This window comes from Tyto alba, unplaced genomic scaffold (genome assembly GCF_018691265.1).
Source record: "Tyto alba isolate M040663 unplaced genomic scaffold, T.alba_DEE_v4.0 Super-Scaffold_20000042, whole genome shotgun sequence".
Lineage (NCBI taxonomy): Eukaryota > Metazoa > Chordata > Aves > Strigiformes > Tytonidae > Tyto > Tyto alba.
In genome coordinates, this window is record NW_024881293.1 from 9,388,320 (window position 1) to 9,413,812 (window position 25,493).

At 40.1% G+C, this 25,493-nt stretch overlaps 1 protein-coding gene across 3 annotated transcripts; it reads left to right on the top strand.

Moving 5' to 3' along the window:
• Nucleotides 1-459: 459 nt before the first annotated feature.
• On the top strand, nucleotides 460-23,664 carry PER3 (period circadian regulator 3). Of its 3 annotated transcripts, none has more exons than XM_042794422.1 (21): nucleotides 460-1,031; nucleotides 2,240-2,391; nucleotides 2,972-3,087; nucleotides 3,964-4,165; nucleotides 5,206-5,254; nucleotides 6,979-7,121; nucleotides 7,506-7,584; nucleotides 8,309-8,415; nucleotides 8,659-8,815; nucleotides 9,785-9,890; nucleotides 10,304-10,429; nucleotides 11,183-11,309; nucleotides 12,407-12,551; nucleotides 13,174-13,301; nucleotides 13,758-13,961; nucleotides 14,573-14,824; nucleotides 15,340-16,073; nucleotides 17,202-17,292; nucleotides 17,950-18,127; nucleotides 18,763-18,913; nucleotides 19,947-23,664. In XM_042794422.1, exons 1-21 carry the CDS (start codon nucleotides 742-744, stop codon nucleotides 20,046-20,048), a joined length of 3,639 nt encoding a protein of 1,212 aa, XP_042650356.1. In that variant the 5' UTR covers nucleotides 460-741; the 3' UTR covers nucleotides 20,049-23,664. The 3 variants fall into 3 exon arrangements, with proteins under 3 accessions (XP_042650356.1, XP_032849098.2, XP_032849100.2); XM_032993207.2 differs by having other exon boundaries at nucleotides 461-1,031; nucleotides 13,776-13,961; nucleotides 17,202-17,379; nucleotides 17,947-18,127; XM_032993209.2 differs by having other exon boundaries at nucleotides 461-1,031; nucleotides 13,779-13,961; nucleotides 17,202-17,379; nucleotides 17,947-18,127.
• Nucleotides 23,665-25,493: the final 1,829 nt, after the last annotated feature.

Below are 25,493 nucleotides of genomic sequence, written 5' to 3' on the forward strand. Positions count from 1 at the left end.
GCAGTGAGGGGTCACGGACTCGGCGGACTGCCCTAGGATTTATCCTCCCGCAGCCTCCTCAGTGCCCGCCGAGCACCCGGGCCGCCCGTCCTGCCCGCGGGGGACCCCGGAGCACCGGCCTGGGGGCGGGGCCGCGCGCGGGGCGGGGCCGCACGTGGCGGCGAGGCATGCGCGCGCACGGGGGCCGCGTGCAGCGGCGCGTGAGGGGCGGGGCGGTGGTCCCGCGGCCGCTCGCCCCGCCCCGCCGCGCGCGGTCCCCTCCAATAAAGCGTCTCCGACCCCGGGCTCCGCCTCCTTTGCTCTGTCCGGGCTGGCGCGTGGGGAGGCGCACGTGGCCGAGGCGTGTGGGAGCGGGGCCGCCGCGTGCGGCCGCCGTTACGTAACCGCGCGGGGCGGGGGCCCGCTCGGCGGCCGGGGCTGGCGCGTCCCTCCCGGCCCGGAGCAGGTAGGGCCCGGGGGCGGCGGAGGGGGAGGAGAGGCGAGGCGAGGCGAAGCGGCGGCCGAAATCCGGGAAGGCGCTGCCTGACCGCGCGAGGAAGGAGCGGCCCCTGGGTCCGGCCGGCTCGCCGCCGGGGTGGGGGTGGGCCTGCGCCTCCCGCGTCCCCTTGAGGCGGTGTTTGTTTTTCCTGCAGAAGACTGGTGAGGCCCGACTGCTGCACCGAAGGTCGAGGGTCTGAGTGTGCCGAGGAGCCAGGCCGTGGCGGTCGATGCCCCTGCGCTGTGGCCTTCTGCGGATCAGAGATGGACGTGGGCAAACCCCGGGGCGGCAGCTCGGAACGTGGCGCGAGTTGGTCACCGGCCGCCGCTGCTGGGGCTGGGGGCGAGCGAGAGGAGGCGTTCAGCCCTGCCGATTCGGGAGGGCAGGAGGGAGAGCATCGGGGGGATGCAGGCTTACGTTGCGCGATGTGTACGGGAACCAGCTCCGGCGGGAAACGGTTTAATAGCCCGAACTCCAACAGAACTGATTTCTGCAGCTGTCCGTCAAACGGCTGTTCAGCTGGAAGTTTCGTGAGGCAAAGCAAAGTTAACAGGTAGCTCTCAACAGCGTGTAGAACCAGTTGTCCTATTGCTTGAATTGATGTGCTCAACTTAAGCAGAGAGCTAAAGTCAGAATCAAGGACCTGGTGTAGCTGTGATCCAGAGTTTATCTTGGGGCTCACTTATTTCAGTACACCAAGGAAGCTTGCCTGAATCACAGACCGTAATGTTTATAATGCTCTTGCACCTAGATTAGATTGCTGCTCCATGGTTCCTCATAAGCTGTTTCCCTAATTCTTAGACTGGCTGATCCAGATATGTCATTGATGCTTTTGTGGCTTCTATATATGCGCTTAATCTAAAGACTGTGTTTAGCAGTAGTAAAGCAGAACTTGCTTAAATAGTACTTTTCCTGAAAGTTCAGAAATTCAGTGAAGTGCTAATTTTTTTTTTTAATTTAAAAAAATAAGCAGTTCACGAACTATAACATATGCAATGTTGAACTGACACGTGAAGTTAATATGCAATACTTGGTCTTATTTAGTGATTTATTTAGAGTATTATACTAATAAAAATGCAAAATGGACAAAAGTTGTTGAAAATAACAGTGTTTGTATCTCATCTGGATAGAATCAGGATTAGTAGGATTAGAATCAGTCTGTGTTTTGAGGATATTGACTGCTTATTTTTCAGTCAGTGAAATAAGCAAAAGTAAGAAGAGGGAGAATTTGCTTGTTAATAACAACTGTTGAGGCCAATGACTCTGTTAAAAGTATAGTGAAGACTCACGAATCACGTGAGGAATGAAATCTTTGCATCAGGTGTATTTTGGGCACCTCAGGTTTCCCCGAAGTGCTAATAACCAGATGCAGACTTCAAGTCTAGAAAGACTTATATATGTAAAGAAGAAGCGTCTATTAATGGTTTTAATAGCAGAAAGATTTGGAAAATCTAGAGTAAACATCAGCTTATTTTTAGTTGCTAAGCATATTAGCAAGCAGATTGGTTATGATGTGACTTTGCCATCCATGAAATGTTGGAGTTGCAAAGGAGGAAGTTAGATGAGAAAAGATTAAGTATCAAAGAAGTGAGAAAGGTACAGCAGGAAATACAGAGAATGAGCATTAGGACGTTTCCGGATACTCTGTGACTTTGTGGCCAAGCCCATAAAATGCTAATTTAGTGAATAATTTTAATTAGTTCACAGAAAAGAAGCTCCTATACCAGAAGTCTCCGGTAAAGTTTAACTTCTGTTTTACAGTGAGCAGCTGAATTGGAGCCAGTCTCACAGAGATCTGATGATGATGATCCAAGAAATGAAAAGGTGTTTGCCTGAAGAGAAAAAGAGTTCTAGCAAACCCAGTACCATCAGTGCTCTCAACTATGCCTTGCAGTGTGTCCAGCAGGTCCAAGGTACATGTGGGGAAAAAGTCTGGAAGTGTAGAAGCTATACAGCAGCTTGGTTTGAAGAGATGTGTCTGGTAGCAAAAAACACTAAAACAAATGAAAGCATTCCAGTTATTCTTCAAAAAATTGCCTTTCTGAAGTACTGGATTGGGTTTTCTTATTTAAATAATCATGGTGTCTTTTCTATTGAAATGACCACCTACTGCTTCTCTTCAGAATCCTATGGGTAATAGGTGCCTACTAATAACTTGCTGTGTATATAGAAAAAACAGCATTCCTGTCCCACTCTGAAAATTTATTGGATAATCTGTGCTCTCCAACAGAACTAAGTAGCTAAAATGGTTCTTTTGCCATCACGTTCTGTCCTTTCTACTTCCTCGTGCTTGTTTTCTGTAACGTAAATAGTTCATTCCAATAGTATAATTAGTACTCCCTTTTCCTTTGTTGCTACACAGACTTTCCTCATCTCATCTTGGACTTAACCAAAAAGATGACAAAAGTACAAGGGCTGTAAGAAATACGTTCAAAATAGTCTCCTTACTGACTTCCTTGTGTTTGTTTTGCTTTTCCTCTTTTTCTCAATTAGCAAACAATGACTTTTTCCAGGCTCTGAATGACCGAAGAGTGTTTCAGCCAGATGTGATGACATACAGCATAGAAGAGTTGGTGGCAGTTGCATCTGAACACACTCCAAAAAACACTGTAAGGAATTCAGGCACACTCAAGGAGTTTGTCACTTGCCATTTCGCTCTCTCTTTAGTCTCTTTAGATCATTTTGTGGAAATAAAATGTGTAAAATCTGAAAGCCTTTAAATTTTAGCCAGACAGGTCTTTGTGTTTTTAAAGGTAGATCAAGACTACTTCTAATCTGTGCTGACTCAGAGTACCTACCAGTAGTAAGTGAAGAAATAGGGTTTTTTTCCTTCCCCCAGAAGCAACAAATATAAATTTGAGAATTCATTTACAGCATATTATCCTCTTGAGATAGATTTAGCAGCATCTTTTCAAAGCTGATCAAGTCCATAGTTGTGAGGGACTTTGGTTTCTCTTTGTGCTCCTGGATTTATTTATTTATTTATTCTCAATTTGCTGTATGTCATGCTGTCTGGCTCTGCTTCAAAGAAAAGACTGTTTCTTGAGATCCAATATTGTTAGATGCCATATTAGAAATACTGCAAATGCTATCTATCTGAAAAGTTCTCAGAATATTTTTGCATGTGGAATTGTGGTGAATACTCTGAAATTTGGGGAAAAGTGTGTCAAATGATAACCAGTTATTCTGGACGATGTCAAGGATCACTGTAATCTGTTTCAGTTTTGATATTGCAGTCTTACTGGACTTTGTAAATCATGAGTAAGCTACTATAGCATTGAAGATTGTGGTAGCTCATGCACAACTTTAATTGGACGCTAACTTAAGAACACATTTCTGAACCTCTGTCTTAGGTTGTGGTGTGTGGTGGTTTTGGGTTGGGTGGCTGGTTTGTTTTGAGGCTGTTCTTGTTTTGATTTTTTTATCCTTACAGTATTGCTGCCTGTGTTGGGGGAGGATTGCCTTTAACAATGCTTGTTTTCCAGGACACGTTTGTGGCTGTGTTTTCCTTGCTTTCGGGACACATAGTGCATATTTCTGAGCAGGCAGCATCCATTTTAAACTGTAAGAAGAAAGTGTTGGACTCCTCCCGGTTTGTAGAGCTGCTTGTCCCTCAGGATGTGAGTGTGTTCTACACGCACACTGATCAGTCCCACCTGCCGCTTTGGAACATGGAAAGTCAAACAGGTGGGACTTGGCAATGCTCCTAAAATGCTTTTGTGTGTCTTTTTGTTTTTAAAGAACGAGGATAGAACAGTTGTTCATCTTAAATGCTTATGCTAGCAATATACATCATCAACACTTGTTCCCTTTCCATTTCGAAAACTCAAGTAGCTATGCCACTAGTTCTAGCTAGTCTTCTAGAGGCTTAACTCTTACTTGGGTTAAATAAGAGGCGGATACTTCATTGTTTAGTGTATGATCTTACTCATTCCAAATACTGCTGCTTTATAAAAAGAAACTAAAGGTTTAATTGTGACTTTAAAGTTGTTTAATCTACATCTTATGATTGCTTAGGTACTTTGTCCTTATGGTCTGCTTGCAGCCTGCTGTGAATGTCGCTCACTGAACCGAAGTTTTAAGCTGACTTGCTGTTTAGTAGTGGATGTGCCTAAATGGTGACTTTTGAGTTCTGTGTTATTTGTGAGGAATTCAAATGTAGCTTGCATGCCAAGGCCATATCTTTTGCCCACCTAGCTGTGAGGCTGTCCTGGCATCGGAGCTGGGAAGTCCAAAATCCTTGCTGCCAAAGTATGAGAGACATCAGAGGCTGCTAACGTGGCAGGGATTCCACAACTTGGAAGCCAGTCATGTGACTACCGAGAAGAGCAGTGGCACCCCTATGGAGTTATTTTCTTGCTGTGAACTGTTACTGAATGTTCCTCTCCCCATAATTCTTGGCTCTATATAGTTTTTGGTACGTGGCTCATAAAGCCGGGAATTTTCACCTCTCCTTTCCATAGCAATGCACTGGTGAAAGGAGTTTTTTAGATCATATGTGTAGGTCAGCCATTTCTCCAAGAGTTGAGTGGGCTGTGGAAGAGAGATAACATCTGAGGTGGGAGCAGACTGTTGAACAGCTAATTCGGTAGCTAAGAAAGGGCAAGTTGTGAGACTTCGATCTTGCTCAGAAAGTCTGGAGAATGCAGAGTTTAAAATAGTTCTTATAGGTGTGACCTTTTTAAGAATATTAACTGATCCTTTCAATGTGTGCTTTTTCTTACTAGCTTCTCTGTATGAATATGCCCAGGTGAAGTCCTTTTTCTGCAGGATCAGGCAAGTACATTATTATAGTTCTGTGTTTGTGAAGGCTGGGCAAAGGATACAGTATGGGGCAGAAAAAATGTTCTGTTGTTGCATCTGACCAGTGTGAATTTGTGGAACTCCATTACAGTATTGGCTTATTGTGTTTAATGTTTGCATCCAGCAGAACATTTTTAATACTTTCCCACAGTGATGTTTAAACTTGCATGGGAATAGAAGATAAACTGATCATACGTGATTCTTTTGGAACTATCAGTTTCCTTCAGTACTGTTGTGCAGAAGAATTATTTCATGAAAAATTGCTGCTCCCCTTTTACAGTTTGAAAGTGTAGGCAAAGAGTGTTTTGCTTAAGATTGTTCAAGAGTTTGTGACAGAGGCAGTAACAGAAACTCAGTCACCTGAGTCCCAGTATGAGACCCAATTCATGAGATACTACTCGCTATCAGTATGGATGCAGTCTGCTGCTTTGTGCCTGGCCAATCTTAGTGCTAAAAGAAGGAAAAAAAGTTGAGATGAGCCTGGAACAGAACTGCACTGAAGATTACAGGCCAAAGTGGTCTCTTGATTTCACTAAGAACTGTTTGCTGCTGACCAGATAAATTTGTTCTATCTTTCTATCATTGATTCATTCATCTGTGTTTCAGTAACCCAAGCTCTAAAGTCACCTTTGTCTCTTGAATTATGTAACAGCACTTGGAATAAGTATAGCAGGTCATATATCAATTTTAAGTTGAGGGAGCTGTTTGTAGCATGCATAAACGTTTTGCAATAGTTTTTCTTCAGATTTTCATACAATGTTTCTCCTTCCTTTATATATCAAATCATTTTGATTATGTGGGCTTCATGAGTAAAAATATTTTTTCACAGGCACAAACTAGGCTTAAGTATGAAAATGTTTTTCTGTGGGTTAAACTTCTGCTATATCCCATTTCTGTTTGTATTTTTTTTTTCCCAAAAGGAGTTGTCAGTAGTAGTTTTTATGATACTAACTTCTCTCTAGAAACATTTTAGGAAACTAAGTGTGGAATAAAAAAGTAACTTCTGGTGTAAGTGATAATGTCCAAAAATTTATCTCAATTCTTTCTGTCAGAGCTGGGTAAGATACTGCAGTTCTAACAGATGAAAAAGCATTTGCAATAGAAACAGACAATTGCTTATGCAGTTGTTACAAGACCCTGGTTAAGATCTCATCTAGAATGTTGTGTGCTGCTGCTGCTTGCACGTGTTCTAGGAAGACAAATTCTCATGGGAGGAGGACAATCAAAGAACAACAAGTATTTTTGAACGGGGGCTGAAGGAGTCTCACTTATGTAGGTCAGTGAAACAAAACTCGAGACACAGATTTTTATTTTTTTTTCTAAAAATGGTACAGAATAAACAACAAACAGAAAAAGAACTGTTTGGACAGCACAAGATCAGATGAGTGGTTCGTGTGAATATGTTTGGACTGAGAATTAGAAGGTGGTCTTTAACCGTTAAGAGTAATGGCATTTCTAGAACAGCCTCTGAACACAAGTATTGGAGGCAAAACACTTACTTGGTTTTAAGGGGAGCGAGATCAGTATTGCTGAATGTGTTGGCATTGGATCGCAGAGGAGTGTGTGTAGGGCTGCAGGAGATTGTCATTATCTGGGTCTGTGTTCTCAGCATAATTTCTCTGTGCAGGGCTCTCAGCCCTGGCATAAAGTATCTGAGTCTTGAAACCAGTGTGTTAATCTCTTTTGCTTTTCCTCAGGGGTGGTAAAGATCAAGAACAAGAAACACGTTGTTACCCCTTCCGAATTACCCCATACTTGGTCCATGTGTGTACTTCTGTCCATGTGGATGCAGAATGCTGCTGCTTAGCTTTGGCTGAGAAAATTCACTCTGGATATGAAGGCAAGTCAGGAGACTCAAGTGAAAAAAAACAAGTCGATAGGAAAATGCAGTATATGAATGTCTGCTTCCTTTTTTTTAGAACTTGTGCTTGGGTAGTCTCACCCATGTGACTTCCCATTCGTGCATGCATGTGAATCCATAGCATCTGTGCCTTCTTTGCAGTGCAAAGGCTGCGACGCATTTGACCTCTTCTCACTATTCTTATTTTTGAGAGAAGTCTGTAGCACCTAAAATTTTGTAATGTTTCTATGAGTTACTGCTCAGAAAGCAGTGAACAGTTTAAAAGTGCAGGAGCCAATAACTCTCTGCCATGAGCAAAAGTAACAGTTAGGTGATTTGTCTTAGTGCATATTTGGTTTCAGTAAATATTTCTTTTTGTATTAGCTCCTCGAATTCCTATGGATAAAAGAATCTTCACCACCACTCACACACCTGGATGTGTTTTTCTTGACATAGATGACAGGTGAGATTTGAATCTGAAGACCTGTGAGGTGTGTATGGAGAAGTAGCAAAAAGTCCTTTGATGATGGAGCTGGAGACCCAAGTAAAGTAGTTGAACTGTGCAGCTGGCAATAGTTACACAAAGTACGTTTGTGTTAGTCTGCTCAGGGTAAAACATCTCTAACCCCATGGATGGAATCTATTTTGTTAACTTAAAATGTGCATTAAACAGAACTGCAGTCAGTTTTTGTTATCTAGGGCAATGGGAGCCTGTGCTAACGTAGAGGAAAACCAACATAGTGCAAAGTTCTGAGGATCACAGTGTGGAGATCCAGTTGTCCTGAGCTGGGTCAAATAAATTTTGCCAGACTAAGGCTGTCTCCTGAAAAGCCACAAGAGTGTTTTTGCAACACACTTTGCAGCATTCACATCAGATTTCTTACTGACGTTTTGCCTGTGACCTGTTTCCTCAAGTTCCCTTTTCCTTTTTTTTCTTTGCATATAGACAAGCACAAAAGTGCCTGCAAATGTGAAAACCTGTTAGATCTCCAGGCACAGAATTGTTTATCCTTGGTATTTACATGTCTACATTGCACTGGAGTATTATTAGATGGGCTGGAAGAATGTTCTGTAGCCTTAGTTCATGCCATTGTAGATTGTGCCTGGTGACTTCACCAACAAGCAAAGGGTTAAGGATGTAAATACTCAAAACTATTGTAGCTAGTGATAATGTGTTTGGGTTTCAGAGCAGTGCCTTTGTTGGGTTACTTACCTCAAGATCTAATTGGAACATCCATACTGATGTACTTGCACCCAGAAGATCGTCCTTTGATGATTGCTATTCACCGGAAAAGTAAGGACAGTTGCTTTAAGAGGAATTGCTACTGGTTTTAACATTCTTTTATTACCATATTGCTTGACATTTGACTGATCTACAGTCTAGACCAAAAAAAAATAATTAATGAATTAAAGCAGCCGGTCTGAGATCAGAGCAAATTAAAGCCTATAATTTTAAAAGATTCTAGTCGTTAGTGTTTGTGCTTGCACTACTGTGTCATAATGTAAACTAAAATTTTTCTTGATTATTTTTTTTCAGTCCTGAAATTTGCTGGCCAACCCCCTTTTGAACATCTACCTATTAGATTTTGTACTCAAAATGGGGATTATGTCATACTGGATACTAGCTGGTCCAGTTTTGTGAATCCTTGGAGCAGAAAAGTAGTGTTCATCATTGGCCGACACAAAGTCCGGACGTAAGTCAGTTGTAGAATTGATCTATTGAAGTCCTTTTCATTGAACGTTCTGCAAAACAAAACAGTCTCAGTACTGAACTAGAGATGTAATGTTGTTCCTGCAGTCTGTGACAACTACCTAGCATCTGTCTTGCAGCCCATTCCTTCAGAACAGTATTAGTGTATTAAGTATGCAAATACATAAATTTCTTTAAAGCAAAAGGTGGAGCCAACTTTTTTTTTAGCATATGTTTTGCACATGGTTAATGTCCAAATACTGTGACAACAGACATGTCCAAATCAAAAGACCAGTTTTGGACAAGATGAGTAAAAGCGAAGAAGCAACCTAAAAAGGTCACTTTAACAAATAATCAGTTGACATTGATTTATGATTGACTCACCAAAAAAAAAAAAAAAAAAAAAACACATTAATTGACAGACATGTAGCCAAAATCACCTTCTGGATCATTCACTTGATACAGAATCTAAATATTTACCAAGGTTAACCTCTTTTAAAAATGCAATTATTATTGAATGTGCAAGTTAATTTTTCAGATGTTTCTCCTTAGCTTCCAAGAGATTTGGAAATATGGCTGTCTGCGTTCCTCTTACCTGGTTTCCTTTTCAGGAAGTGGCTTTTTGGGATGGCCTTTTGACTTTTCAGAGTGATCTTTTATTCAAGATTTTATCGAGTGTGAATTTGTCTCCTCAGTGAAGGAGGCAGAGGGGTAGATGCTTGTCAGCCCTAACTAGTGTCACTGTGCTGGTGTACTGACTTTGCTGGGGCTTCACATGAAGCACTGCTCTCATAGCACTGCCCCACTACCCTAGCAGAGCTGCTAGTGGAACAGATGACATCCCTTTGTGTTGATTCAGCAAAGCAGTCAAAATAATGATAATAAAAAAAAAGAATCTGTCCTAACTCTGCTTATAGTTATCTTTTCTTTATCAGATCAAAATTAATAATGAAATATTGTTGGCTCTCTCCAGAAGCCCTCTGAATGAAGATGTCTTTGCTGCAAGGAGTAAAGAAGTAAGCAGTGTTGAGAAAGAGATAAGGGAATTGCAAGGACAAATTTACAAGCTGCTTCTGCAGGTAAAGATGATGACAGAATTTCAAAACACTGGCTGGCCTTCTGAATGAGAAGCTAAAGAATTTGGGTCTGTTTAGAAGACTGCTTTGGGCATGATCTTTTAAAAGGTCTGAAATGAAAGTTCTAAATGGAGACAGGCTTGTATGATGGCATTAAAAAGATGGCTCTGGGTAGCCCACTTGATGAGAAAAAAAATATTTTTTTTGCCATATTTTCCAAGCCTTTATGTTGATACATAAATCTTCATCCTGAAACAGCTTTAAGCAAGTAGTGGAGCCCAGAGCAATGCTGACTTTTCACTTAATTTTCTTTGTTAACTTGAATTTCTGTGTGGCAAAGTATGTTGTTCCCTTCTCTCTGTTCTCTAAGAGGATGATTTATTTTTTTTAATTCTTATTTTCTTCCCCTCAAACAGCCAGTTCACAGCAATGTTTCCAGTGGTTATGGAAGCCTTGGAAGCAATGGCTCTTACGAGCACTATATCAGTATAGCATCTTCAAGTGACTCCAATGGGAATGGTACAGAGGAAGTACAGGAACCAGTAAGTCTATAAATGTCACTGTCTGCAGAGTAGTAAAAATCGAGTTTTTAAAAATGAAAACTTACTGTGTACATACGCACTACTCATCATGAATTTTACTGAAGTGGGGGCATACAGCTATGTTCAAGCTAAATGTACTTAAATTGATCAATTATAGAATGCTGACTTTTAGTTTTTGCCCTTAATTTTGCTGTCTAAAATGAGCAGATAACTACTACGATAGCTCACTAAACTATGTTGAAGACTTGCTTAAGATCAGCCTTCTCAAAGAACCAGTGGACTCAGGGAAAAAAGTAGAACAACCATGCAACCAGAAAGAGGATTGATGCATGCAGAGAAGTTTCTGTTTGCTTGGGATTTTCTCTTTTGTTTTAAAAAGAGCACTAGAGGTACAGTGTACACTGCTATAGAGGAGAGTAGAAACAGTACTGTCCTAAAACAAGCATTGCAATTACCTAGTTTGCTTGTGAGGCTCCTGGGCAAGTCCTCAGCTTATTCCCACTCTCAAGGCTTGCATCAGTATTAAAGCATTCTAATGCTGAGGCTGTTTGAGCTTTATCATGGTTAATTTAATTAAATTAACTATGATAATTAGATTCATTAAATTTACAAATACCAATAGATACCAGGCTTAGGCTGGCAGTCTACTCCATTTCAGTTTGGAGAATACAAGAATCTAAGCCCATCTTAATGGTCTCGTATGGCCTCTTTTCATTAATTTTATTCTGACTTCACATTTTCACGTATCTCAAGATGACATTGCAACAAGTTTGTGCAGATGTCAACCGGATAAAGAATCTGGGACAGCAGCTGTATATTGCATCAAGGAGCAAGCCACAAAATGGAAATAAGCAGGCTGTGAGCTCAGAAATGGTAGGAGGTAAGTTAGTGTAATTATGATCCTTAAGGTAACATGAACTTCTGTAGATCTAGAGCCATGAGTTTGGCTAGCTGGTGTTATGCTGAAGAACTTAGGACAGCATTTTATCATGGCTTAAATGTGGGAGGTGTTTTGTTGTTTTTTTTTTTTTTTTTTTTTTTTTTTTTTTAAAAAAAATCACAAACCAAGCAACCAACCAAAAAAAAAAAAAAACAACCCACCCCCAAAAAATTTCTCAGCCGATGCAATAATTTTTTAACTGTTCCATGAGATGTGGAGGAAGATATCCATCTCTTTGTAGGTTAGTAGACTGGGGTTTTTTTATTTTAACATTTTCTAGTGAAAATGCAGACTTGCTTCTAACAAGTGTAAGTCTACTATGGAAGCTTCCCTCAGTTACTTTATGTGGGCTCTCAGAAACTATCCATAGGTCAGAAGACCCTGCCCCACTTCCCACTGAAGTAGTGGCTTAGTTATTGATAATATAGCTTCATATTATGATAATGCACATTATTTGCAGTTAGTACCTAGCACAAATATACGGAGAAAACTGCATGCTTCCTCAAATATCGTAAGAATCTTTATTATAACATTTTTCACTGTGATACTCTTTATGAAAGTTATACTTATCTCATAGTCTTGTTGATGAGAGGACTGCACTGTGAATGTTGATACCACTCTGACGAGTAGATCTATGCTATAAAAAACTGTAAATTACTGTTAAATAGCAGGTTGAATTCTGTGATCTCTAAGTTGAGAGAAGAGTAATATTAATAGCATCCTTGTTTAGAATTTAAATACGATACTTTTTTTCTATGCTGTTTTCATGTTGTTTACTAGTTGTTCTGAGTAGATGTTTAAGGTGGTTTGGGTTTTTGTTTTTTCTTTCTAGACATTCTTTTCCCTTCTCCCTCCCCTACCTCAAAACATGTGAATTGGGATGGAAATGTAGACTAACTTAGTAATGGGAGCTGTGCTGTCATAGGCCATATTTCCCTGTATAGTATAGATGTATCCCAGTATATATGTGTGTTCCTTGGTGGGGGTAATGTTTAGATGCCTTTGAGAGGAGTCTGTGAGGATTTCTTCTTTTCTAGGGAAGAGGCACACTGCTTCCTGTTTTCTTCAGACATTGAGAAGTGATAGCACAGAAGAACCAGGCAATGCACTTTATGATGATTCAAAGAAGACTCCACGTGTTCCTTCCTATCAGCAGATCAACTGTGTTGATAGTATTATCAGGTATTAAACTATGAAGTGATTTTTAGAGATACAAGTTTAAGATTAATCGGTGGAAGGTAAATATCCAAGCAGTTTGCATTGGTCTAAACTGTCTGGGTTTTGAGTTGCGAGATAAATTTGGGACTGTAAGGTTTTCTGCCTCTCTGGGCAATTCATCCCAATGTTTAGTCAATCTGAATTACACAATAATAAAGAATTTAAGGCATAAAATTCTATTTGCAACTATTGACGTTTGTCTACTGCTAGTTTCACCATTGGTGCAGTAGGGGCTTAAGAGAATTCTGATAGGTGTAATATGTTAATGTCTTCTCAATATATGCTTTGAGAACATCCATATAAAACAGTTGATATAATTTATAAAATGTCGGTATTTTTTAACCCAGAGGATAATGTAATCTTTTTTTTCTCTTTCTTTTCTCCTTTTTTTTAAAGAGTAATTGATAGGTTTTATTTAAAATACTCCTTGGAAAGCAGATACGTGTCTAGAGCTTCCTGCAGTGAATTTAAAATTCTAGTTAAAAACCCCTGGATCTCCAGTTTGGATTGTTGAAGTGTTTGTCTCTCCAAATGGAGAAAAAACCACAACGTAGGGAGAGCTTCCTGTGATATGCTTTTATTTCAGATATTTAGAGAGCTGCAGTATTCCAGCATTGAAAAGGAAATGTAAATCTTCTGCAAATATATCATCATCATCTTCAGAAGATGACAAACAAGTCCAGCAAAGTCAGCAGGAAGTTGAGGCATTGGAAGGTAACACAAAGTATACTGACAATCATAATAGTACTGTAACAAGTGATTTAATTTTTATATGCCACTGTTGTATGTTCCAAGTTTGATCTCCACTTTTTAAATTGTTGTCACACTAACAGCAGAAATAGTTTGGTTAAGTGGTAAATATTTGCTTACCTTTTCTAAATCTCAAAATTAAGCATAAGCTACAATACTAAGTCTCTGAATGTAGAATGCATGAAAAGAACTACTGTTTGTTGTTAAATGAACCTTCTCTTGCTCACTCATTTTTATGCCATGTTTAGTATGTGCTGACGTCGCACTGGCATATGAATGTTACATTTATCTGTATATAAGACAGCCTTATTTAATAGTCTGCATAGTTACTGGTTGCTTCTGAACCAGTCAGACTTGATGAATTGGGAGCACAGTGCTTGGAATGAAATCCCGTGTAGAAACTTTGTCATTTACCAATAGTTACTGCTATGGTTCCAGCAGTTAATTCCCAAACTCCAATATCTGCTGATCGGGAAGAGACACTGAAAGACCAGACAACTGCAGGCATGGTGGGAGCTCCTCTGGCAGACCTGACCCTGTCCAGCAAGGCCCCAAGTGTGGTGTCTGTCACCAGCCAGTGCAGTTATAGCAGCACTATTGTGCACGTTCCACACCCTGAATCAGGTACTGTTCACACTTGCAAAACACTGACTTGACTCACTGATTAAGTTTACACAGTGTTTCCAGACTGAACTACACCATGAGAAAGTTTTGTCCACTTGAGATATGTTCTCATGAATAGGAACTCTGAAATCTAATTAAGGTACTTCTAGGGACACTGTGAAGAAAACTTGAACCTGGAAATTTTTACAGTATTTTAATTAAACCTAGTTTTAACAGAGTGCGCTATTTCCTTTCCCTTCTAACTTCACCATATCTGTATCTCAAACACAACAGTATGCTTTTGATCATTGAGGATTAAAATAAAAATGACTAAGGGGCCAGTGTCACTTCATTGTAATGCAGAAAGAAGCATAAAAATGAGTATTGAACTGCTATTGTACTAAGAAAATATGAAGAAATAAGTGCCTCTGTAACTTTAAAGTGAATATGAAGTTTTCCAGACCATGAAAAGTAATTTGCTCAGTTGATATTAGTGTAACTATATTTGAGTGTAAAGGGTATTTTCTCCCCCCACCCCCACCTCTGCAGCCTGTATCTGCTCGGTGTTGTGGTAATTAACACCAGAAGTCCAGAGCAAAGAATGAATGATTTATTTTCTTCCCTCTTCAAAGAAGTGACTACAATGGAGGATACTACTGTCGGGAGTGAACAAATTGAGCTGCCTCCTGTGAATGCTCAGAGTCTCACTATGGTGCCTGAGGACTTAAAGCCAGTTGGGCTAACAAAAGAGACGTTGTCAGCCCACACTCAAAAGGAGGAGCAGAACTACGTTGACAAGTTCCGTCAGAGGATCTTGCTCTCTCCATTTAGGGCTTACCTTCAACAGGGGAGCAGAAGTAACAATGGATATTCCTGTGGCCAAGGTAAGCAGCAGCTTTGAGAAGTAGAGACTTACTAGATGACTTATAAAGACCAACCTCGCGGTAAATTCTGGTTCTCCTTTGTGTGATTTGACGAGTATCTTACTATGGCTGCAAACAGAATACTTCCTTTGAAATGCTAAGGCTTGACAACAGCATTGCCCACACAGGAGGTCTGCTCTGTCTTGGATGTTACTATCATAGATTTTTCACAACGCAGATAATTATTGCAGTAAAGCTTGCAAATCCAAAGTAGTTTATTGCCTCCCCTTGAAAGAATGTAAAAGATCTGACTGGGATAAGCCAAAATGATTGATAAGAAAATTGATTACATGAAGGAAAACATTGTAGATATGTCAGCAAATCCATCACTGTAGTGTATGAAATAATTACTCAGAGGAAAGTCAGCTCTCTGAATAAGCCACACTCAATTATCTGGAAGTTTTTCCCCTTTTCTTTTTTTTTTGCACCCTAGGTCTGTCATATCAGTGAATGTGTCTATTTTTCTTCCTCTTTAGGAGATTCCTCTTCAAAGCAGATGAGCCCAGCTAGCTGCAGAAAAGGCAAACATGGAAAATTCAAGCGCCAGAAGCCTCAGAGACAGTCCTCAGATAGCCACTCTTCTAATAAAAATAGAAATGGTCTTCCATGTGAGAAGAGAAAAATCCAGAAACAATCATTCTCTCCTTCAGAAGTATCCTATCTGAGCTCCGCCGGTATGAATGTCCTTCCTCCTGTGGGATTTCCTGTCCATTCAGATCCAGTACCTAGTTTTACAGCCTCTTCTGTGGGAGAGGAGCTTGCCCTTCACTCAGTAAAACCTGAGTCTGTGTCATCGTCGCAACTATGTTGTGAAGAACAGTCATGCCCAGCACTTTATCCCCCAGACATAAGCACGTTTATGGCTGTATTTTTTCAGAGTTTCCCCATGTATCCTCAGATGCCTCAATATGTCTTTATTCCTAGCCCTCAGTATGTTTATCCCCCCTCTTCATACCCATGCACTACGCTACCTCCAGCCCCACCTCCTGCTCCATCACCGATAGCACCGCACTCTGTGGATCAGCCCTTTCCAGCCTCCTCTGCCACATACATGGAGGACCAGCAAGAGGGCCAGCATGACCAGGCCCTGCTGCTGAGTAGCTCACGAAGCAGCTCCCCACTTCAGCTGAATTTGCTTCAAGAAGAGCTGCCAAAACCTATGGAGCTTTCCATTGGTACTGATGTTAAAGCATGTACAGAAGCTAAATGTGTAAGTAACATGAATTTTTAATATAGAGGAGAAACTGACTTTCACAGTATGCAATCAAAACCAGGGATGATGATCTGTGTTTCAGGGTCACCAGATTTTGTTAGCTGCTTTTTCCAGTGGCTGCACTAGGTAGACTGCAGGGCACAAATAGCACAGGAGGTGGAGAAGGCTGTTTATAGTTGCACCTGTGGGAACTTGTAACAGTACAGTGTTGGCACATAGTATGGGACAGAAATGTGAGATCTTGTGGTCTAGGCTGCTATGAGCCATTTTTGCTCAGCATTTTGGCAGCAGCCTTTTCAGTTACATTTTCAGCCAGAACTTTGTGTTTGGGGCTTTTATGCATGTGGAACTTGGTTAGTGCTGTGCAGTTCGCATCCTTTTTCACCCAGTCCCACAGTCTCTGTGGAGAATCAAAACAAAGGGAATGTATGCCTCTAATTACTCCTTCTGTCTCCCATGGATGCAGCTAATGAATGAAGAACAGGGATCCGTGTGGGTCGGTTTCCATACACGGGCATAGAAAAGGCCTCTCCAACTTCCGCAGTAAACTCAGAGGCAGGAATGTGAGCTCTGCAGGCAAGGAAAAAAATGTTGGCTCCTGAATCCAAATTGGGCTGGAAAGGCTGGATCAGCTGAAACTGGAGGGTAGGGTCCTGAAAGGGGAGTTGGTATATCTGTAGCAGCTGAAGCAGTAAGGTTCATATAGTGAGTCAGGGGAAGACTCACTTTCCCTGTAGCACACCATTGCTTGACAAGTGTGGCTGCTTCATGCCATCTAACAGGACACGAAGGGAACTGTCGACTCCTCTCTTGTCAGCGGAAAGTTTTAACTTAGTGCAACACTACAATATCTTGACCCAGTAGGGAAGGATCTACAGCAGAAACTAGTAAACTAGAGTCCAGATTCTTGCTGATTTCACCCATGAAGATTGTTATTCTGAGTTCTAGACCACCATTCATTTTCAGAACTAGAAACTCCAAGCGTGTTGAATTGATAGGAGAACTTAGTCAAGATGTGACAAGTTAGAAAATGCATGAACTTCATTTTTCAAACGTAAGTGTAACTTCCATGGATGTGTTTGGTTTTGATTTTTTTTTTTTTTTTTTTTTTTTTTTTATCTCCAGGACAACGATCCAGAAAATAGTGGCAACAGTGCTAGCCATTGTGCTCCTAGTGAATTTACTGACCACTTGCTGTATGAGGACTCCCAGTCAGGTACAGGTTCAGCAGTGTCAGGAAGTGGATCAGCTTTATCTGTTTTTTTAGGCTCTGGCTCCAGTGAGACTTCTGGTTGTGGCACAGGTAGGGAAGTTTGAGGTTTGGATCTTTGGTGCTTTGGTGCTAGATGGCTTGCTAACATGTTGGTAATTCATAACAAGATACTGTAATGGGAATAGGAAATCCCAGGAAGCTAATCCGTAGTCTTTAATTTTCACCAGCTTTCAGTGTTTGAAGCCAAGTTTGTTTCAGTCACTGTAGTTGGAAATGGGAATCTAGGAAGTTATTCCTTTAATCTGTAAGTCACGCTTTCATTTTGCTCATTATCAGTTTTCTCTGCATGAGATACTGACTTGCAAAGGTAAATCTGCCTAGAGTATGACCTCTTGAAACAGAAGCAAATAATTTGAGCCAATTAATGGTGAGAAGAGTGAATAGAGCTTCGGAGATCTTGAGCAACCTAATAGAATACACTTTGTCTTTGAATTCTCAATAGGTAGTAGTCACTTGATAGAGCAATCACCTCGGAGTACCTGTGTTTGTATTGCAGAACTAGCTTACAAGAATACACTGGTGTTTTTTTACTTTTTGTGCTGAATTAGTAGGATTTTTCAGGCATCTGCATTCTTTTTTTTTTATGGTAATTCTCAGCAGGTAGTGGGAAAAGCAGCAAGTATTTTGCCAGTAATGATTCTTCTGAAGCTTCCAAAGAAGAAAAGAACCAGGAAGCAGAAGAAAAAGGGACAGCACATAAATCTAAACATGAGTCAGTCTGGGCGATGATGGATCACACATCTGAGCAAGTTCTAATGACTTACCAAATGCCAAACAGGTTGGAAATCATCAACAATTTCCAACATGTAGTTTGGAATTGTGCGTAGAACTGTAGAATTAAAAATGAGACTGTGGAAACTGTGCACATACCAATGAAACACCAAGAAGGTGTTTTAATTTACTGTTTGTGCATTTTAGTCCCTGGTTACTTCCTTTTGTCTATTTTTTTTCCCCATTTCCCCCCATCAGCTAAAATACGGTAACATGTAACCTTTTTGCTGAAGTGTTGAAGGGATTCATTATTGTCCTGTATTTTGAATGCATAAAGGGGTAAAAATGTGCTATTTTCAAGTTTTTTGTAATTAGCTTTTAATTTGTAATGAGATTCTACATTTAAAACAAAAAAAAAACTACTCAGAACAAAACAATAAAAGAAAATGAAAAATAACCCACACCAAACACCCAAAAAACCCAAACAAAAACAACAAAAATCCCCTGACAGTTAGACCAGTATTGAAAGAAGCCTTACAAAGCAAACAAGGTATAGCAATGTATAGTTACGTTTCAATGGCTGATGCTGTCTAGACTTCAGCCATAGATACTGCTGAACAGACTCTCACAGTGTGATTATAATCAGTGCCTGCCTTGCTTCATTTAGTACAGCTGTGTTCACAGGTGTCTTGTTACGTGCAGAATTAAAGAGGAGGTTCTAAAGGAGGATCTGGAGAAGCTGATGGTCATGCGAAAGCAGCAGCCTTGGTTTACAGATGGGCAAAAGAAGGAGCTTGCAGAAGTGCATACTTGGATCCGTACCCAGACTGTCCCACTGCAAATCAGCACCCAGGTAAAGAGTTGTGAAAGGAATCAGCTTCTCATTCGCACCTTGGCTAGCCAGAGGCAGTGCCATTTCTAACTTGAGGCAGAACTAATCTCACACAGATCTAGAGCTCCAATGATGAGTTGCACAGAAAATTTCAAGGCAGAGTGGGCTGCATTCATGTACTCATGCAGCAGAAAAATCTAATGTCTGTTGCAGTACTGAATGCTCTGTGTGCTGGGATTTTCAAATGTGGCATTCTGAACTGTGGTGTTTATTCTTACAGCAGAAAAATTGAGAAATCTATGTCCTTGGCTTGGGAACAAGACCAGAAAATTAGTCTTTGTTTACCTAAGACCTTGTTGATAAAAATCTTGTGTGTCCTGTTGTGGTTAGGACCATGTGTTTGATTCAGATAGCAAAATGATGTCCAGTGGTCTTGCAGAAAATTCCATTGAATGTTTACATTATCTCAAATGTTATGGGATGATATGCAAATATAAATATTTCATATCTAAGGTGCTAAAACTGTTCCTAAGCAGTAGGTCATGTTTCCAATATAGATTGTCATACTATGAATGCAGCCAGGCTTCTGTCAGTAGAAAGAAATGCAGGATTTCTATTTTAATACTTTATTTTAATATCATACTATTTCTCAAAACCAAGAAAAATCTGGTCTGTCAGTACTCTGGCATTTCAGCCTTTTTTTGTTGGTTGGTATTGTTGCTGTACAGTCTGCAGTCCAAATCCTTAATGAGCTGCTTGTTTATAAAGGTGAAAGATAAGGCCTTCACATTTGAGGAAGTCACATGCCTTTTTATCTTAAAGCTAAAACTGTATGTTCTACTAACCAAAGAATTCATTTCTGAGACAAGATAACTTGGAGGTGCGAGTACCTTCTTCTGAAAATGAGATATCTGTATAATTTCTGCTTTTAGAGATATTTCAGCCCACTGGTGAGGGGTTTCAAGAGATTGCAACAGATCATGCTATCAGGATTTGACTCTCAGAAATATAAAAAGGAGAATTTAAATCACTCTGTTCTTGTTCCTTTTTAAAGGGCTGTGTTACATGTGACATCAGGGAAGCAAGTTGTGAGGCTTCAGTAGCTGATGACAGTATGGAAAAGAAGGGAAACTCACCTCTGCTCCTGCAGCGCTGAAGACAGCATCAGCCTTTCTGTCAGTAAAACTGGGTGGTGTTATTCCCATTCTCTTTTTCTCTGACTTTGCTACATACTAGCAGTGAATCTGTCTATTTCCTCCCAACATGAGCAGTCGCAGTTGAGAAACTAAATGTTCCTCCCTTAGCCCTCTACTCCTGGCATGACTTTGAAGACGATCTTTCACTGGGAGGCTATTTCCCTTCCTGACCTCACAGACTTCGTGCAGAATGGGTTATGTTTCTAACTTCTGATTGCTCACTGATGAGCGAAATACAAAGGTTTTTTGGATTTGGGGTTTTTTTGTTTGCTTGAACTTGTCAAGAGTCTGAAAAGATGCAGTGGTTAAGAACCTACAGTAATGAACCTAACAGATCTGAGCATGTTTACTCTCCAGGTAAGGTGGATGTATTGAAACCAAGCTACAACAGAGTGCTCTTTGTTTTCATTTGTTCAATATTTAAAGATCTAAACTGAAGATACTTATACGCTGAGGCTGTAAAATCACTGTAGCTGGTTTGAGAATCCAAAGGGTCTTTTAATGAGCAGCTGAAAACTGGTCAAATTATTCTGCATTAAAATGCCTTTCACCAGCTTGTGCCCATCAAGAGAATAAGTGAAAAGGAAGTAAAGCTATTCGCGATGTTTTTTGTGATAAGTGTTTTGGAACCAAGTTGCTTTATAGCTTTTTGCTTTTTAAAGCTGTGCTTCTCATGATAGGTGTTTAAAGTTAATCGAGGGTAACTGGTTTGCAAATGCTCTAGACATTAAATTATAAATAGCTATCAAAAAAAATAGAAGTAACAATTAAGGAGTTATTTCATTATACAGGATCTGCTTTTTAATAATAGACACATGGAAAACCGTTTCTATCAAGGCACTATAGCCTAGTTATCAATTTGAGCAGCTACATGCAATCTTTTATCCTATGTGGCTAGTGCTCTGGAAGGTGGATTTATATCTTGAGTTGTTTGTTGTTGTATTAGAGTAGTTAGAGTTGAATCTAGACATGGCAAATGGGAAATTTCAAGCCGTTTCTCTGTTTTGTTTTTGTTGTGATGATGTCAAAAACAAAAAAACGGATTGAGCTTAATTTCTTCTACTTTCTTGAAAAGTCACATTGTGGAGACAAACTTGAACTTCAAACCGCATATTCATTATTTCTTCCCCCTGTTGACTTCCTGTATATGTTTTAACCTCTTCCTTTATAATGGAGTCTCTGTCATGTTGAAATCCGTGGATGAAAAATTAGTTGGCACCTAGTGCGAGTTTGTTGTTCAGAAAGTGGTAACCACCTTCTCTTTCAGTATGTAAAAGGACTTGTTCTCTTGTTAATACTTCTAGTTTAAAGCTGAATGTCTCAAAGCGCTCTTCAAACAGGACACACTTCACTGAAACCTAGCAAATTTTGTCCAATTTCTCCTTTGTTTGTCAAAAGCTGGATGTAATCAGATTTTTCCTTGTGGTGTCACTAATCACCCTAGCCTTCTCAACAAAGTGTTTTAGAATGTAACGTGTTAGTCACCCTTTTGTTCTGTGTAACTCCTATGTGAAGGATTTTCACTTTTTCCAGTTTTCTTTACTAGTAAGCTTCAAGCTGTTAAAAAATATTGTGATCTGCAGATCATTGAGGGAAGACTATATTTATCTAAAGATTTTTGTTACTTTTTAAAATCAATTCAGTGACAATCTTTGTCATTACAGCTTTTTTCAAGGAAAGTAATTTTTACAGAATTTTAAGTTTTCAAGGCTAATTTGACTCAGGCAGTGGTTTTTTTTGTTGTTTTTTATTCTTTTTTTACAGTATGCTTGCTTTATCTGTTTATACCTATTGATTTCTATTTATTCTGAGCTGCAATTCTGTCTGTCTGTCAGGTTTTTTCAGCTTGTTCTTTCTTGTGCAGTAAATGAGCGTAAGTCCATACATCTTCAGTACTTTCTGTGAACTTTAAACACTTCTTAAAATAAAAGACTTCAATAGGTGTTTACATATAACTTAAATTGAAATTACTGTTTTAATATACTTTGAGACTTAGAGAAATAGATTAATTTGGATACTCCAGGTAGGGACAGCTGTCTCCTTCAAAACAGTTTAAAAGCATAAGCCAAAAGGAAAGTTTAGATAGTCAACTCCTTTGCTGTACATTATTTCCACTGTTTATTTCCTGGGTATGAAAATGGGATGGTTTATAATGTCTTAGCAGGCATACATGTCATCCATTTTATAAAACAGTGGGACTTAGTTTAGGAGAATGGTGATATGTACCTAACACTTGGGTAATGCTTTTCATCTATAGGTCTGGAAACATGTCAGAAAGATGACTATCATTATCCCAGTTGTATAAAAAGAGGCAGACACACAAGGGACTTGCACAGATGCACACCCCCAGTTCATACCAAATCCAGGAGTAAAAGTTGGGGATCTTCACTCGCTGTATCCTGTGCTGTCTTTGCTGCAAGTGGTCAAGATTCTGACCTGTATGTGGGAACTTGATCATATCAAATGTGTTTCTTGTTTGGAGATGTTAACCCTTCTTGTACCACCTACTGCTATGAATTTGTGTCCAGTAGGATCATATAGCAACAGCAATCCTAGACAGTTTTGTAGTGCTGTGAACACCATACCCACTGACCGTATGTAATGAAGGTACCTGTGCCTAGGAGTTTGAATTCAAAGTTTGTAATCCTGGCTAAATCTTAGGTGCAAGATTCCTTGTCTGGGGCTATATACTAGTCCTGGGTTACGAAAAAAATTACAGTATGGGAGAAGAATATAAGAAGAATAAAGAGGTGAATCAGTGCTCTGTGACGATTAAACTTTTTATTTTTTTCCCAAAAACACAAACAATCTTGGCTGTAAAACCAGGTTTAGGACAAAAACCAGTTTCCCTTTACCCCACTAGAACCACAACATCTTGCAATCAAATGCCTTATCAAGCCTTTTAGGAAGGACCTAGTTTCCATGAGTTTTCAGGTACTGGTAGTTTTTACTTCAGCTTATATTAATCTTTCAGTCTGTGTAATTTGCTGGAGTAGTTGAAGTGATATCCAGCTGTGATCTGAAAGACCAATGGAGTAAATATTGCAGCCAGATTTGCACGTGCTGTTTTGTTTATGTGACTTTGTTTTGCTTGGCATAATTAAAATGTTGCAGATGGTTCAGAGCTGCTTGGAAGGTCACTTTTTTAGTGATTAAAGGGAAAACACTCACGTACAGTAATGATGCAGTTATTGCCCCCTGTGGGGGCATCAGCATTTTGGAAACCTTTGGTGGATTTCACTGGCAATTTTTTTTTGTTGTATTCATAAATATAGAATTATGTTTTTAAAAGATGATTTGATGTGCAAATATGTTCATGGCATTGCTATGAACAGGAGGGACCCTAGTGTATTTTTACGGTGTGCGATAAATACTTGCTGAATGAGTAATGTATTAGTAAATTTATCTTCCAGCTGAATCGACTTTTAAGTCAGTCGAATGAATTTTTACATCAGCTGATAGGAATATTTTATTGAAATAATATTCAGCTGTGGTTGAATTTGCAGTTGTGATTTTAACTGTACACTTTAAAGGAGCTTCTGTTTTTATAAATAAAACTGAAAAATACGCTGCAAAGAACCGCTTCAAGTGTGTGTTTACTTCTGTTGCTGGTAATTTCTAGAAAACAGACTTTTAACAAAATACTCGATACATTTTCTAATTGTACATAGGCATTGAGGTTGTGGGTACAGTGAAAATGGTCATGTAGTGGCCGTTCATCCTGTTTTGTGGGGGGGTTTGTGTTTTGTTTTTTTTTTTCCTTACTCTACCTTGCCCACTTCAGGAGGTGTTACTTCCTTTCTAATTGCATCCCACAAAGAAGGGCAAGTACCTTTATATTCAAAAGGATTATATTTGGATGTGTAAGCTGTTGCGGTTGGGCATGCAGGATTTAAAGCTTCTGTCTGTGCTGATTTTATTAGAAAAGGTAGATAATAAACACCTTGGAAGCACTTTGCCCCCACCATGCTAAAAGTTATGTTCTAGAGGAAGTACAAAGAAACAATTCATAGGCTTAATTCACAGGCAAGTCTGGTAGAGCAATAAAGTTCTTAAATAATTGCAGAGAAACAATTTGCTCATCTTTTCCTGCTTTAAGGGACTTCAAAAGAAGCGTGATCGACAGTGCTTAAAGAATGGTGCAGGAGAAAGGCAAAGTCACTGCAGGGAGTACAAAGTACAGAACAAAAGATGTAGTCTCTTATTAAAATTGGAAAAGAAAGAAGTAATCTTAGATAAGAATGTAGCGGAAGGTGCTTGTGGCAAGGTAAGTGATGCAGTTCCTTGAAAAAGGTAACATTGGATATATTTTTGCTGATGGTTTATTAATTTTTAAAAGGGTAATTTGGTCATTCTAAACATACAAATGTGAGCCAAATTACCTAGGTATTTTTGGTCCAAAAATTATGTGAAGTGAATAGGTTTGTGAAATTAAAAAGTTTAAGGTAGTGCTATGTTTTTATTCGGAGATCTAGGCAATGTCAGTCCAGCTATGTTACTGGTTTCCTCAATGACAGTCATCCTCACATCAGCTGATGTTCTTGTTCGCAGTTAAAAACCTGTAGCTTTCACCTCTCCATGGATGACAAAGGTGAGCTGAATGATGTACTTCTGTATTTTTGGCAGACTCTGAGAGTAAAGTATTGGACCTGTGATGCTTACTCAGCCCAATCTCAAAAGGAATGGGACTGTAGTTTTTCTGTAGTAGGTTTGCTCCACAGTTACATTAACTTTCAGGATATTGCATATGTATAGATACAGTTGCTGCAGCTGCATAAACACCAAGGTCAGTGGAGGAACAGAGGAAGAAAGGAGGGGGGAGGTGTGCCAGAGCAGAGACCCCCCTGAATCCTGTGGTGAGACAGCAGGGCGGCCCCCCTGCCACCCATGAAGATCTACAGTGGAGCAGACACTGATTTATGGCCTGTGGCTTCCACCTGCATGATCAAGGTGCTGTGCCCAAGGAAGGCTGGGGTCTTGTGGGAAAAGGCAGCCCTGCTGCTGTAATTCAGCGCTGGGAGGATTGCAGCGTGCGGGGGTGTCCCACGCTGGAGCAGCTCGGGAGGGGCTGCAGCCCATGGGAGAGACTCCAGTTGGAGAAAGTTAGTGACCCACGATGGAGCAGTGTGGAGAATGCTGCAGCCCATGGGAGGGACTCATGTCGGAGAAAGTTTGTGGAGGACTGTCTCCGGGAAGAAGGGAGGGGTGGGGGGAAGGTGTTCTCAAGATGTGGCAGTGTTTCTCACCGTCTTACTCTGTTACGTGTTGTTAGTGTCTGTAATAAATGTATGGTTTTTTCTTCCCCTAACGAGTCTGCCTTTTGCTCGTGACCATAAAGGGGGATTTTTTCCCCATCCCAGTCCTATCTCGAACCCCAAGCCTGGCTCTCTGTCCCTTCTTATTGC

Coding starts and splice junctions, on each gene's coding strand:
- PER3 (XM_032993207.2), top strand. CDS start 742: ATGGACGTGGGCAAACCCCGGGGCGGCAGCTCGGAACGTGGCGCGAGT. Junction 7,122..7,505: donor AATTCACTCTGGATATGAAG/GCAAGTCAGGAG, acceptor TTTTTGTATTAG/CTCCTCGAATTCCTATGGAT. Junction 9,891..10,303: donor TTTACAAGCTGCTTCTGCAG/GTAAAGATGATG, acceptor CCCCTCAAACAG/CCAGTTCACAGCAATGTTTC.